At 37.4% G+C, this 14,628-nt stretch overlaps 1 protein-coding gene across 3 annotated transcripts in view; it reads left to right on the plus strand.

Annotated features, from left to right (window-relative positions):
- The window catches only part of IGF2BP2 (insulin like growth factor 2 mRNA binding protein 2), a 156,547-nt gene that overhangs the window by 115,094 nt on the left and 26,825 nt on the right, over positions 1-14,628 (plus strand). For all 3 annotated transcript variants that reach the window (XM_060639439.3, XM_060639441.3, XM_060639440.3), the window contains exons 5-7: positions 3,410-3,473; positions 5,486-5,758; positions 7,581-7,715. In XM_060639439.3, coding sequence (XP_060495422.1) covers positions 3,410-3,473; positions 5,486-5,758; positions 7,581-7,715 — 472 coding nt within the window. The remainder of the gene's footprint in view (positions 1-3,409; positions 3,474-5,485; positions 5,759-7,580; positions 7,716-14,628) is intronic.

Consider the following 14,628-nt stretch of genomic DNA (forward strand, 5'->3'; position numbering starts at 1 on the left):
TATTCAGATCTTTTTATCCATATCTATATAATTTATTGTTTCAAAGAATATGACTTTCAGGTTTGGTTTATATATAAAGTATATATATATTCTGTTAATGTGCTCTCAAACACTGTCAGGCTGGGGTAAGCTTAATTCACTTGGAAGTAATTGAATTTATGCTGTCACAGTTTTCCTTTTCCTGGCTAAGAACAACAGATCACTAGTGTCTTAGACTGAGTGTTTCTCAAGGAGTAGGACTCCTATACCAGAATATCCCACAGTGCTTATGAAAATGCACATTCCTGGGGTTCACCATAAACTGACAAAGTAAGACTCTTTGGGGCAAGAGTTGATGAATCTGTATTTTAAACAAGCACTCCCAACTGATTTTTGTGTGTACTCAAGTTTGAGAGCCACAGGCTTAGGACATCAGTGTTGGACATCCACAGAAAATATATACCCTTCTTTCTGCTGCTCTCGCTTATATCATCTAAAACATGAAATGCTATGATTTTAAACAGTAAAAAGTTTTTCTTTAAAAAGTTTATCTTTTTAAAGAAATTGATACCTCACATAGCTCTTTAAGAGTCCCCGAAAAGTAGATTCCAAGCTCCTGATGTGGCAAGCAGTAACATGTGATAAAGATTTTTTTCTTTTGGCCTAAAAAGCAGAATGTGAATGCAGTTATTTACTGACTGTGAAGCCCTGGGAAAAGTCACTTAACCCTCACTGACTCAGTTTGCACATGTATAAAATGGGGAGAATAAATTCTATCCCTTCTATATCACTGAGTAGTTGTGGCATCCAAAGTGAACCTGTATAAAAATTTGTAGGCAACAGAGTCCTATATAATCTCAAGGGATTGTTAGGATTCACTTGGGAATGAATAATCACAGAGAACCAATTGTCTGATATGCAATCTGTTCTATCTGCGAGTATAATTAAAGTAATCATTTTAAAGTAGTAATTATTCAGCTGTTCTCCACTCCATGAATATTAAAAATATTATTATTCAATTTCATGCTGCTGACTGCCCATGCCCAAAGGTGAAGGGAAAGAGCTCAGAAAGAAGACATGATTTACAAGGATTCTGTTTCTCAGTTCTTGTTATTTCCCTCAACATGGAGAAGAAGACATTCTAATAAGGATTGGATGTAGTAGGCAAGATGGCCTCACAGACATGAGCCTGTAAAAGTTACTAGCTAAGACAATCTTATAAATTCAGGACACTGCCATGCAAGGAGGAAATACTGCAGGTCCCTGGGGCAGTGACAGCTCCTAGTGCACCTGTGCCCTGGAGACCATCCAGTTTCCAGCCACCTCACAACTACAGGATAGAAGTGTTGGGCTTTTGTTTTGTTTTGTTTCATAGGTGATTCCTGATTCAGCAGGAAAATATTTTCAGTAGAGTTTTAAGAAACTTTTTAGAGCTTTCATGTCCAGCGAAATAAATTATTCGAATGGAGCTCAGTTCTTTCCAGAATCACAGAACTGTCTGATTTCCTGAAGACAAAGGTCTTTGAATAACAGAATATGACTAAGAAGTGAGAACAAAATCTGAGAATCTGAGAATCCTAGTGGATAGATTTATTCAGGAGGTTCAAAGCCATCCCTTTCTCCCTTTCTGGGAGTCGACAGCCTCATCTGGAGCACTAGAAAGCAGCAAATAGGAACCCTCTGGTACATTCTGTGTGTCAGCACTGAGAGAGGACGGTTGTGGGCTACTCATCCCCTGTTTTGCACTGTGAGAACTTCTCTGGGTAAGTGTGAATTAGAGGCAGCAAGAACACTCCTGGGCAGAGCCGGGCTGGGCTCAGCATTTATGACGTGTAAATCTCAATATCACCTCTTTCCTGAAGACTGTGCATCCCTTCCCTTTGAAGGTTGCAGCTGTTTTGAAGTTACTGAATAAACAATATTTTTGACTGTGGTCTTTAACCTCTTTGAGAGTCTTATGGAGATTATAAACCAGAAAAATTCATACATCCATCCACACATTTGAATCTTTGGTTGTGGTGGAGGTGGGGGGAGGAGGAGGTGTTCGTGATGGTGCTGGTGGTGGTGGTGGTGTGAGGTTATAAAATTTCTGAAGCTCTAACATGGATCCAAATTAGGAATCCCTATACTACAAGGTTTTATTATTACTTTGGAAAGCAGCTTTATCATGGTTTTCTTGAATTAACTCTATCATTAACTTAATATGGTTAACTCCAAGTCTCCCAGGAGCTTAAATATTTTTTTAAAAAAATTTTAGTATTTATTTTTGAGAGAGAGAGAGAGAGCAGGGAAGGGTCAGAGAGAGAGGGAGACACAGATTCTGAAACAGGCTCCAGGCTCTGAGCTGTCAGCACAGAGCCCAATGCAGGGCTTGAACTTGTGAATGTTGGGATCATGACCTGAGCCAGAGTCAGACACTTAACCAATTGAGCCACTCAGGTGCCCCATAGCTTAAGTGTTTTTTAAAGGGAGGATCTGACTTAGTCATAGCTACTTGTTTTGGGGAAAAACAGAATTTTTGGTTTAAGTTTACTGGCTTAGATTGAGAAAGTTTTATCTTGACTTCTGAATTTATTTTTAACTTCTGATTTTGGAAGAAGAGGCAATTATGAACCAAGATAAGCCAGCTCACAAGAGTTTAATATTAGCCACTCTTAGAGTTTGTGTTCTCTCCTTCAACCAAATGACTTGCAACTTTTCTTTATTTATTATACAGTTACTAATTTAACTCAGAGTCATGGAGCTCGGTCAAAGGGAAACAAAAATATTAATAATTCTACTTTAGGAATAAATGAAGAATTAAAATACTTTCTTATTTTATATGTATATCCAGTTATTTAAAGATAAATGCAAACATAACAGACTTCTACCTTGATGGTGGTACAATAAATTGACATAAACTTTTAGGAAAGTAATCTAAAAATATGCATTAAGAAGCATTATGTTCCATTACCCAGTTATTTTTCTTCATGATTTAGCCTAAAAGAGTAATTCAGAAGAGAACACAATTCAAATGATATTTGCAGTAAAGCTGATTTTTAGCAACACGACTTAGAATAGCAAATATTGGGAATAACTCATTTGTCAACAATTGAGGAATGGCTTGTCAAAAATCATGGCACAATTACTAAAATTTTGTGTAGACATTAGAAATGGAAAATACAAACATAATGAGCATATACATATGCACATGCAGTGGTATTATAAGTAAAAATACAGCTTTGAGCTGTATATACAGTTGATTACAGATATGTATATACAATTGATTACTATTTATGAATGCACATGAATAAAGATAGAGATTCAGATATTGTGGAGTTAGGGTGATGAGTTTTTTGTGCATTCTTCTCTAAAGTTAGTCTGTTTACATTGAGCCAGAGGGTGACAGCTTTTTTTTTCTATGACAGTATAGTTTTTGCTTCTTTCCTAGTCAACACAGACACAGAAACTGCTGTTGTCAACGTCACATATGCAACAAGAGAAGAAGCAAAAATGTAAGTGGATTTGGGCTTCTTTCCTTTTAAATTTTTGGAAGGTTGTCTTTGAATTCCAAAAAGATGCCTACCTTTGGCCTGCCTGAGGAGCCTCAGGGCATCTGTGCATGCCTTTGACAAGTCAGTGGAGCTTAGGGCATTTATAATGGGATGGCTGTTTGTTGGTTGTACAGAGACTTTATCGTGAAAAATGTTGAGCCTTGGCATCAAAACTGAGGTGGGACCTGTGTCTGGACATGGTCACGAATAGAGGCACCAGCTCTGTGACATTCTGTCCCTGGTCCCTGTTGACCACAGAGCTTTTACCTGGAGCTTCGTCCATGCACTATGAGGAAGAAGCACACGCCTATTTCTGTCCACACTTGGTGAAGAGATCATGAAACACCCATTTTTCCTCTGTGTAATATTAAAAAGGGGACCTGTCCCCATGACATCAGCAACAGGGGGAATTGTCTGGGAGTGGTTAGTCAAAGATCACCTGGCTTGGGTTCTCATTCCTAACCTCCATTTACTTCCTAGTCCCCATGCATGAGTACCTTGTTTCAATGATGGTTAATTTTGAGGTTGGCAATTAATGGGCATGGGATTGAGTTTTTAAAACAACTACAAGAAAACACGTTCCTTTTTGTAGGAGGTCCTTAAAATGAAATGCCTGTCAGGTCATTGTAACTACAGTTATGGTCACACATGTTTCATGCATATGGCATAACCTTGGTTCTACATCCCAGAATTATAGTTTTATTTATTTTTCAAGGTTTCAGCACACATGAAGACATATTTAACCCATCCTCATACCACTAGTCTTTAAAAAGTTAATTTTGCATTGAAAAAGGCAATAGATCATTTGCTGTTGACTTTAGCCACACACATATAAGCAAGATCTATGCCAGGAACTCACCTTTAGAGTTTGTATCCAGCTGCCACTTAGGTAGGACCTCCCATAGGTGATATTACTTTGTTGCTTTTATTGAATTCAAAGGTGCTGCTTTGTAATAAATTCACAAACACTAAACATTAATATAGTAGAATAGCATTGTTGTTTTCACATATTGCCAGAAAGCTTATGAAAAAAATGTTCTACTTCCTATATAATTTTAAAAATTCAATAGTGGGATATCATTTATTCCCTATCAAATTGATAAATAATTTTAAATAATACTCCAGTTTTGAAGACTCAAGAAACAAATGCTGTCTTAACTGCTATGGGATAGTAAGTGTTGAAACCTTTACAGAAGCACACTGAGGCGTACTTAATAATATTGGAATTCTGCGTTCTTTCTGACCCAGCAATTCCACTAGGAATTTGTCCTGTGTGCAGCTGTAGTTGCAAAAATGCCCACGACACTTAATAATAGATAAATAAAAATTTTTATTATGACATAATAAAAGATTGGATATAGATATATATCTAACGATAGGGAATGAGTTGCAAAAACTATGATAAATCAATAGTGTTAAACAGCCAGTAAAAATTAAATTGCAGGACATTTAGTGACTTGGAAAGTGTTTAGAGTGCTAACTCTTTTTTAAAGATTAGAAAATAGTATATGTAATATTAATCCATGTTTATAAATGATAATTATATTTAAGAAAATAAAGATACAGGATGGACTAAGATTTTTTTCTAATCTGTACTTAACCATTTCTGAATTTTCAATGATAAATATGTATTATGATCAAGCTGAGAAAAAAAGTGAGTCATAATTTTATACTAGTATTTACAAAGAGTTTTTGATGAAGAGGATACAGCCTCAGGCAGTGGAAAAAAAGCAGAATGCATAGTTGTGTATCAAGTCTGACCAGGCCTATATTTTGTGATAATTTAACTGTTAACGATCAGCTCTGAGGGAGCAAAGCAGGCACCTGCCTTGCTCACCAGGCTCTCCTCAAGGGGTAGTGCTGCTCTCAGGTAGGCAACTAGGAAAGCAGACTGATTGACCCCGTCCACTGGCCTGAGGGTCTTCTTTGACGTCAGGGTCTAACAAGGCTCACTTGCTGCTGCTGCGTTTCAGAGCCATCGAGAAGCTAAGCGGGCATCAGTTTGAGAACTACTCCTTCAAGATTTCCTACATCCCGGATGAAGAGGTGAGCTCCCCTTCGCCCCCACAGCGAGCCCAGCGTGGGGACCACTCTTCCCGGGAGCAAGGCCACGCCCCTGGGGGCTCTTCTCAGGCCAGACAGATTGATTTCCCGCTGCGGATCCTGGTCCCCACCCAGTTTGTTGGTGCCATCATCGGAAAGGAGGGCTTGACCATAAAGAACATCACTAAGCAGACCCAGTCCCGGTACGTGCCTCCGGGGCTTCCTTTGCTTCCTTCTGACAGGCCCCCTGAGTGCTGGTGGGCCCCAATCATCCTAGGTGGCTATCGCTTGCATCAGCAGGGGGGCTGTGCTAAATGGGATGGTGGCTTCTCAGAACTACTAACAGACTAACAAAGCTGGGGACTTCACGTGCTTTCATGCCAATAGCCTAAAGGTCATACCCTGAATTACTAAAGGTTCTTAAAGCGGCAGAGAATTATTCTCATAAGCTTACTAGTGCTTGTGAATATATCACTTTCTAAAACAGCAGAGGTATGGGGCTGAACTCTGTGGGATCCCAGAAAGCAGTTACCTTAGTTCTTACATCCTCTCTTGAGTTGGAGCCCTGGATGGTAGTCATTCTTTGAGATCACTTAGGTGATCCCATAAATAGCTACATAAAAGGAGTAAGCGAGTCTGCTGTATTGAGTGAGAAATGAAGTATATTAGCCTCTGTTTAGTCATCTAAGGAGATGGAACTGGTAGTAGGAGTTGTAGTGGTTTGTTGGTTTTGTATATTCTTAAGAACACAGCCTGATGTAACAAAGTACAGGATGCAAAGACCCCTGTTCAAGATTTACCACTAAATGTATAATCTTGGGGAAAAAATTAACTTCTCCGAGCATTAATGTCTTGTTCTGTAAGCCAGGATTATTGTTAGAATTAGGACAGCCAGGCAGATTGAATGAAATAATTGCTATGAAAGCATTTAAATTGCAAAACACCAAGTTACTGGCGAACATGAGTTCCTTACACGGCCTAGTGCACTTTATTCATGTCATTCAATGAGTATCTTGTAACCCGAAAGAGAAAAAACACTGTTTTCTTCAAAGTGTCTGAGTTACTGCCAACTAATGGACACTTACAGGTATGAGTCTCAAGTTCATGATCATAGCAGTGAAATGATGACCTAGTAGAAAGAAGTACTGTCTGCTGTTCCATTTATTTTAAATTCAGCCCTTTCTTCCCCTGCAAGTTTGCTTCACTGCAAAAGTAATTTTTAGTTGTATGTCTTTTTGTTCCAAAAATTTCTTAAAGTGGCTTTAAAAGTGCAAAAAGTTTAAGTAGAAGTGTAACACGTTAGTTCTCAAAGTATGTGCCCATTTTTTTTACACATAGGTCAAAGACTTGGATCTGGGCTTTCTAACAGCCAAAATAAGAAGGGATATGATCAATTATGTGATTTTCAGAGTCAACAAAAACAAGTAGGGCCACAACAACCCCACGGAGTCTGATAAAGTCATCAAGCTTTTGAGTCATTAGTTTTAAGAGCCTGGAAGAAGGCAGGCTGCCAGGGGCAAGGAAACCAAAAACTTAGGCAGAGAGAGGGCATGCCTCTGTTTTTAATCCACACTCAAATATACAAAGCTTGCTTGAATTTGGTGTTTGGATTTGGATTAACATGTGGCTTTTAAAAGCTACAATCAGTGCAGAGACTGGCACCATGCCAGCATGCAGCGTTACCCTACTCCCTTTACCCTTTGCTTCTATGATCATTTGAAAGACTACACAAAATACTTCATTTACCAAACTGGCTTCATTACCAACTGGGCTCAGTGCCTTTGTCCCACAGCACTCCTGCAAGGAATACTCCCTTCTAAATGAAACTGCAAAGTATTGAAGTTTGGCACAAGACCTCCTGCACTGCTTGCCACCTTATTGAAGAATGGCATTGGTTGCAAACGTGCTAATGACACTTCATGGTCTCTGTCCTTTTGCTGTACGTTGGCCCGTGCGACGCTTTCTCAAGACTAGGATCCTGTCCCAGATGACATTGTATTATGGCTTCTGATTCTTTCCCTACAGGGTAGACATCCATAGAAAGGAGAACTCTGGGGCTGCAGAGAAGCCCGTGACCATCCATGCCACCCCAGAGGGGACCTCTGAAGCCTGCCGCATGATTCTTGAAATCATGCAGAAAGAGGCTGATGAGACCAAATTGTAAGTTTGCATGTAATGCCCAGATCACTTAACAGAGAATAAGAGTAAGTTCTCAGCCTTTTAAGACAAGAAATTTTTTAAAAGCTGTAATTCTGTTATTTAGTAAAGGGACCAGAGGACAGATTATTTTTAAGAAATTTGTTCCCGGGGCGCTTGGGTGGCTCAGTTGGTTAAGCGTCCGACTTTGGCTCAGGTCATGATCTCGCGGTCCGTGGGTTCGAGCCCCGCGTCGGGCTCTGTGCTGACAGCTCAGAGCCTGGAGCCTGTTTCAGATTCTGTGTCTCCCTCTTTCTCTGACCCTCCCCTGTTCATGCTCTCTCTCTCTCTCTCTCTCTCTCTCTCTCTCTCTCTGTCTCTGTCTCAAAAATAAATAAAAACGTTAAAAAAAAAAAAAAAGAAATTTGTTCCCAAGAAGGATACAGTAGGAAATAGATGTTTTATGTTTATAATATGGCTGTTTCTCCACTTACATGTTTCTTTTGGTGACCTGAAGCTTCCATCACCCATTACTAACATCTGTTTGTAGAAACATATAGATGCGTGCTAATGTTGTGCAGTGACAGAAATGCTGTATATTTGCACTGTTCAATGTGATAGCCGTAGCTGCATGTTGCTACTGAGTGTTTGAAATGTGGCTAGTGCAATGGAAAAGCTGAATACTTATTTTAATTCATTCAAATTAAATAGTCACATTCATGGCTAATGGCTGTCATACTGGACCGTGCAGGTATGTATGGAATGTACCTTGTCATCAAAACCCATCAGTTACTGTTCCGGAAAACGTTTTTACCACCATGTTGCACTCGTGTAAATTTTCCTTAAGTAATAGAAACTGGTATCCAAGTAACTACTCTTCTTCCATCTACTTCCTTCCTTTTCCGTTTTTTACAAAATACTTCTTAGGATTTCTGAGTGTCATACCAATCTGAATGGCAGGTATGGTTCTTACTAAACCCGTTGACTTTGTATTGTAAACGAATTAATGTTAATGGAATAGACAGCATAACGAAAAAAGTTCTGTCATTTTGGCAAAAATCCATTTATGGGTAGTTTGACAGAGAAGCAGTGAGGGATGAATCAAATATAAAATTAATTTAGCAAATACAGTAATCTCAAATAAGAGTGTTTTAAAACCAAGAAGATGGAAGTAGTCCTTAAAAGGAAAACATTGCAAATCTCTTCTCGGATTTCATAAGGGACTCTAACATAGGAATTATTACTTATGAATTATTTACTCTGGGGCTTTCGAAACCCCCCAGATACCATGGCTTAATTTGAATAAGCCCCTCCCTCAACCAGGGTATTGAAAACTTTTAAAAATAGCACCCTTTTCGGTCCCTCAACCTCTGTACAAGCAACTTAGAATATTCTAATTAATCAAAAAGACTGAGTTATAAATTAGATTTTTAAGTTTTTGTGTAGAGCCAACATAGAGTTGGAACATCTTTGAAATTAATGTTTTTGAGTGCCACAGTGTGGTAAGCCCTGTGCCCGGAGATGAGGCTGTAACCATAAGCAAGACCCAGTTCTTGCTTTCATGGAGCTTACAGTCCAGTGGGAGAGTCCATTTGCTAAATGGATAGTTATAGGTAATTAAGTACAGCCACAAGAAGTGTGAGAGTAGAAGGTGGTTGCCTGTAGTTGAGACCTAATCAGGGTTTTCAGAGAACAGGAAGAGATTTTGGGGGCTTCAGAGAAGACCTCCCTGGGTAAGGACATTTAAGCTGAGCCCTGAGAGGGATGAGCAGAAGGTACAGGATGTAGAAGAGGGATCCTAAATTTTCTTTTTATTCATTTATCAAGTGTTTGTTGAGCATCTACTATGTGCCGGCACTGTTCTGTGCGCCAGTGAACAAAGCCAACAAAAATCCTGCCCTCTGAATACATTCTGGTGGAGTTTCTTTTTTACTGTTCATAGTAGCAATGCATCTGGTACATGCCTTTGGTCCTAACTAGCAAAAAAAACATAACAAGTGACTTTGAAATTAAGAAACAATATTGTTCTGTAACATAATGAGAAGTCCAAAGATGGGTGGCTCCAGGGTCAGTTGAATCATGGACTCAGAGACCCACAACCTTTCTTTCTACTTTATCTTCCTCAGAGGTATCTGATGCTCCCGTGGTGATGACAGGATGGGTATAGTAATTTCAGACCTTGTGTCCCCACAAAAAAAATAGTCAAAAGTTGAAAGAGAGGGCATCCTTGTTCCTTCTGTTTTGAACATTTTTTGGTTCAAAAACACATAAAATTTATCATCTTAACCATTTTTTAATTGGGGTATAATTGATAGATAACACTATATTTCAGTTATCCAACATAATTATTGAGTATTTGTATATATTGTGAAATGATCACCACAATAAGTCTAGTTAACCTGTGTCATCATACATAATTATAATTTTACAATTTTTTTCTTGTGATGATAACTTTTAAGATTTGCTCCCTTAGGAACTTTGAAATATTCAATACAGTATTATCTATAATCACCATGCTGTACATTATATCCCATGACTTATTTATTTTATAACTGGAAGTTTGTAACTTTTGACTCCCTTCACTCATTTTGCCCACCCCTCATCCCCTACCTCTGGCAACCACTAATCTGTTCTGTGTACGTATGAGCTTGTGTTTTGTTTTAGATTCCACATGTAAATGAGATTATGCAGTATTTGTTTTTCTCTGATTTATTTCACTTAACCATTTGTAAGTGTACAGTTCAGTAATGTTTTATATATTCACATTATTGTGAAACAGATCTCCAGAACTGTTTCATCTTGCAAAACTGAAATTGTACCCATTGAACAACTCCCCTTTTCCCTCTCCCTCTAGCCTCTGGTAACTACCATTTTACTTTCTGTTTCTATGAATTTGACTACTTTAGAGACCACATATAACTGGAATCATGCAGTATTTGTCTTTTTGTGACTGGCTTATTTCACTTAGCACAATGTCTTCAAGATTCATCCATGTTGTAGCATGCGAAAGGATTTTCTTCCTTTTTAAGGCTGAATAATATTCCATTGTATGCATACATCACATTTTATTTATTCATCCATGGATAGACTTTGGGTTGCTTTCACCTTCTGGCTATTGGGAATAGTGCTGTTATGAACATGAGTGTGCAAATATCTCTTTAAAATCCTACCTTCAATTCTTTTGAATTGAGAAGTGAGATTGTTAGATCATATGGTAGTTCTATTTTTAATTTTTGGAGGAACCTCCATACTGTTTTCCATAGCAATTACATCATTTTATAATACCAGTAATGCACAAGGGATTCAATTTCTCCATATCCTCACCAGCACTTGTTATTTTCTGTTATTTGGATGGTAGCCAAAAGAACGGGTGTGAAATAATATTTTGTGTTCACAGTATCTCTTTGGTTTTTACTTGCATTTCTCTGATGATTGGTGAGATTGAGCATTTTTCATATGCTTATTGGCCATTTGTATACATTTTTGGAGAATGTCTGTTCAAGTCTTTTGCCCATTTTTAAAATCGGTCATTTGAGGGGGTTGCCTGGGTGGCTCAGTCAGTTAAGCATCCAACTCTTGGTTTTGGTCAGGTTGTGATCTAACAGTTTCGTGAGTTTGAGCCCTACATAGGGCTTCTTGCTGAAGTTCAGAGCCTGCTTGGGATTCTGTCTCCCCCTAGCCCCCCCCCCCCCCAACATATGCTATCTCATTCTCTCTCAAAATAAATAAATACACTTTAAAATTTTATAAAAATAAACAAAATGGGTCATTTGATTCTTTTGTTGTTGAGTTGTAGGAGTTCTTAATATATTCTGGATTTAATCCCTTATCAGATATGTGATTTGCAGATATTTACTTCTTTTCCCTAGGTTGCCTTTTCACTCTGTTGATTGTGTCCTTTGATGCACAAAAGTTTTTAAATTTGATGTTGGATTTTTCTATTTTGATGTTTGTTGTCTGTGCTTTTGTGGTCTCATGTCTAAGAAATTGTTGCTAAGTCTAATGTCATGAAGCTTTCTCCTGTGTTTCTTCTAGGAATATTATAGTTTTACATTTACATTTATTCCATTTTGAGTTAATTTTTGTGTATGGAGTAAGATAAAGGTGTAGCTTCATTCTTTTTCATGTGGATATCCTGCTTTCCCAGCACCATTTGTCCTTTTCCCCACTGTGTTATCTTGGCACCCTTATCAAAGATCATTTGATCATATATGCAAGGGTTTATTTCTGGGTTCTGAGTTCTGTTCCATTGATTTCTTTGTCTGTCTTATTTAATTGTAGAGAGAGAGAAAGCACATGAGCAAGGAAGAGGGGCGGAGGGAGAGAAAGAGAGAATCTCAAACAGGCTCCACACTCAGTGCAGAGCCCAACACGGGACTCGATCGCACGACCCTGGAATCATGACCCAAGCCGAAATCAAGAGTTGGATACTCAACTGACTGAGTCATGCAGTTACCCCTATTTGTCTATGTTGATGCCTCTACCATGCTCTTTTAATTACTGTAGCCTTGTAATATGTTTTGAAATCAGGAAGTGTGAGTTCTCCAACTTTGTTCTTCTTTTTCAAAATTGTTTTGACTGTTCAGGGTCCCTTGCAATTCCAAATGAATATTTCTGCAAAAAATTCCATTGGGATTTTGGTAAGGGATTGCACTGAAACTGTAGATCACTTTGGGTAGTGTGGACATTTAAACAATATTAAATCTTCCAATTCACGAACATAGGATGTCTTTACATTTATTTTTGTCTTCTTTACTTTCTTTCACCAGTGTTATATAGTTTTCAGTGTATAAATATATTACCTCCCTGGTTAGGTTTATTCCTAAGTATTTTATTCTTTATGATACTATTGTAAATGAAATTATTTTCTTAATTTTCTTTTCAGGTTGTTCATTGTTAGTGTATAGAAACACAATTGATTTTTGTATGTTGATTTTATATCCTGCAACTTTGCTGAATGAGTTTATTCTAACAGTTTTTGTTTTGTTTTGTTTTGTTGGAAATTCAGAGTTCTCTTTATATAAGATTATATTATCTGCAAACAGAGTCTTTAGATTTTCAATTTGGAATTGAATCAATTTCAATTTTTATTTCTTTTTCTTACCTAATTGCTCTAGCTAGCACTTCCAATACTAAGTTGAATACAAGTGGTGAAAGTGAGTATCCTTCTCTAATTCCTGATCTTAGAGGAAAGCTTGCAGTCTTTCAGCATTGAATATGATATTCACTGTGGGCTTTTCACAAATGGCCTTTGTTAAGGTAGTTTCCTTCCATTCCTAGATTGTTAAGTGTTTTTATCATGAAAGGGTGTTAATTTTTTGTCAAATGCTTTTTCTACATCAAGTGAGATGATCATGTGGTTTTTGACCTTCATTGTATTAATGTGATGTATTACATTGATTTTTATATATTGAACCCACCCTGCATTCCAGAAATATGTCCTACTTGGTCATAATGTATCATCCTTTTATGGTGTAATGCTTTTGGATTCTGTTTACTTGTATTTTGTTAAGGACTTTTGTATCAAAGGATACATCAGGGATATTGGCCTGTAGTTTTCTTTCCTTGAAATGTCTTTGTCTAGCTTTGGTATTAGAGTAAAGCTGGCCTCATAGAATCAGTTTGGAAATGTTCCCTCTTCTTCAGTTTTTTGGAAGAGTTGGAGAAGGATTGGTGTTAATTCTTTTTTTTTTTTTTTTTTTTTTTTTTTTTTTTCATTTTTTTAATGTTTGTTTTTTTGAGAGAGAGACAGAGCACAAGCTGGGGAGGGGCAGAGAGAGGGAGACACAGAATCTGAAGCAGGCTCCAGGCTCTGGAGCTGTCATCACAGAGCCTGATGTGGGGCTCCAAACCCCCCAAAGCACAAGATCATGACCCAAGCTGAAGTCAGAGGCCTAACTGACTGAGCCACCCAGGTGCCCCTGTTGGAAGGTTTTTAATTACGATTCAGTCTCCTTACTCATTATTGATCTGTTCAGATTTTCTATTCAAGGTTCAGTTTTAGTAGGGTTTGTGTTTCTGGGAACATCCATTTCTTCTAGGTTATCTATTTTGTTGATGTACAACTATAAATAATATTCTCTTGTAATGATTTTTATTTCTATGACATGAGTTACACTGTCTTCTCTTTCATTTCTGATTTTAGATATTTGAGTGTTCTTTCTTTTCTTAGTTAATCTAGATAATGTTTGTCAGTTTTGTTGATCTTTTCAGAACAGTTCTCAGTTTTTCCTTTTTTCTCTCTCTCTTTTGCTTATCTTTGCTCTAATCTTTATCATTTCCATCCTTAAATTAGCTTTGGGTTTAGTTTATTCTCTTCCTAATTCCTTGAAGTTGTTGATTTGAAACCTTTCATTCTGTTTCTTTGTGGTTTTTTTTTTCTTTTTTTTTAAATCCATTCAGCCAATCCATGTCTTTAGATTGGGAAGTTTAATTATTTTACATTTAAAGTAATTACTCATCAGAAAGACTTACTATTGCCATTTTGTTGTCTGTAAGTCTCATAGCTTTACTGTCCCTCATTTTCTCTCTTACTGCTTTCTTTTGTGTGTTTTTTTTCTTTGTTCTTTGCTTTTTGGGTGTTTTTAGTTATACTTTGAGTCCCTTCTCATTTCCTTTTATGTGTATATCCTATAGACATTTTCTATGTGGTTACCATTGCAATTACATAAAACATCTTAAAGTTATAGGATTCTATTTTAAACTGATAGCAACTTAACTTTAATAATATTCAAAAACTCTGCTCTTTTACAGCTCTATCCCTCCACTTTGTTATTGATGTCACATATTACTCTTTATGTATTTTATACCCACTAACAGATTTATCTTTTTTGAAATGTTATTTAAATTCTATGCATCAGAATTCTTATAGTACAGGTTATATTCTATTTGTGTGTTTACTTTTACTAGAGAACCTGATATTTTCATATGGCTTTGT

Source organism: Panthera onca, chromosome C2 (assembly GCF_046562875.1).
Source record: "Panthera onca isolate mPanOnc1 chromosome C2, mPanOnc1 haplotype 2, whole genome shotgun sequence".
Classification (NCBI taxonomy): domain Eukaryota; kingdom Metazoa; phylum Chordata; class Mammalia; order Carnivora; family Felidae; genus Panthera; species Panthera onca.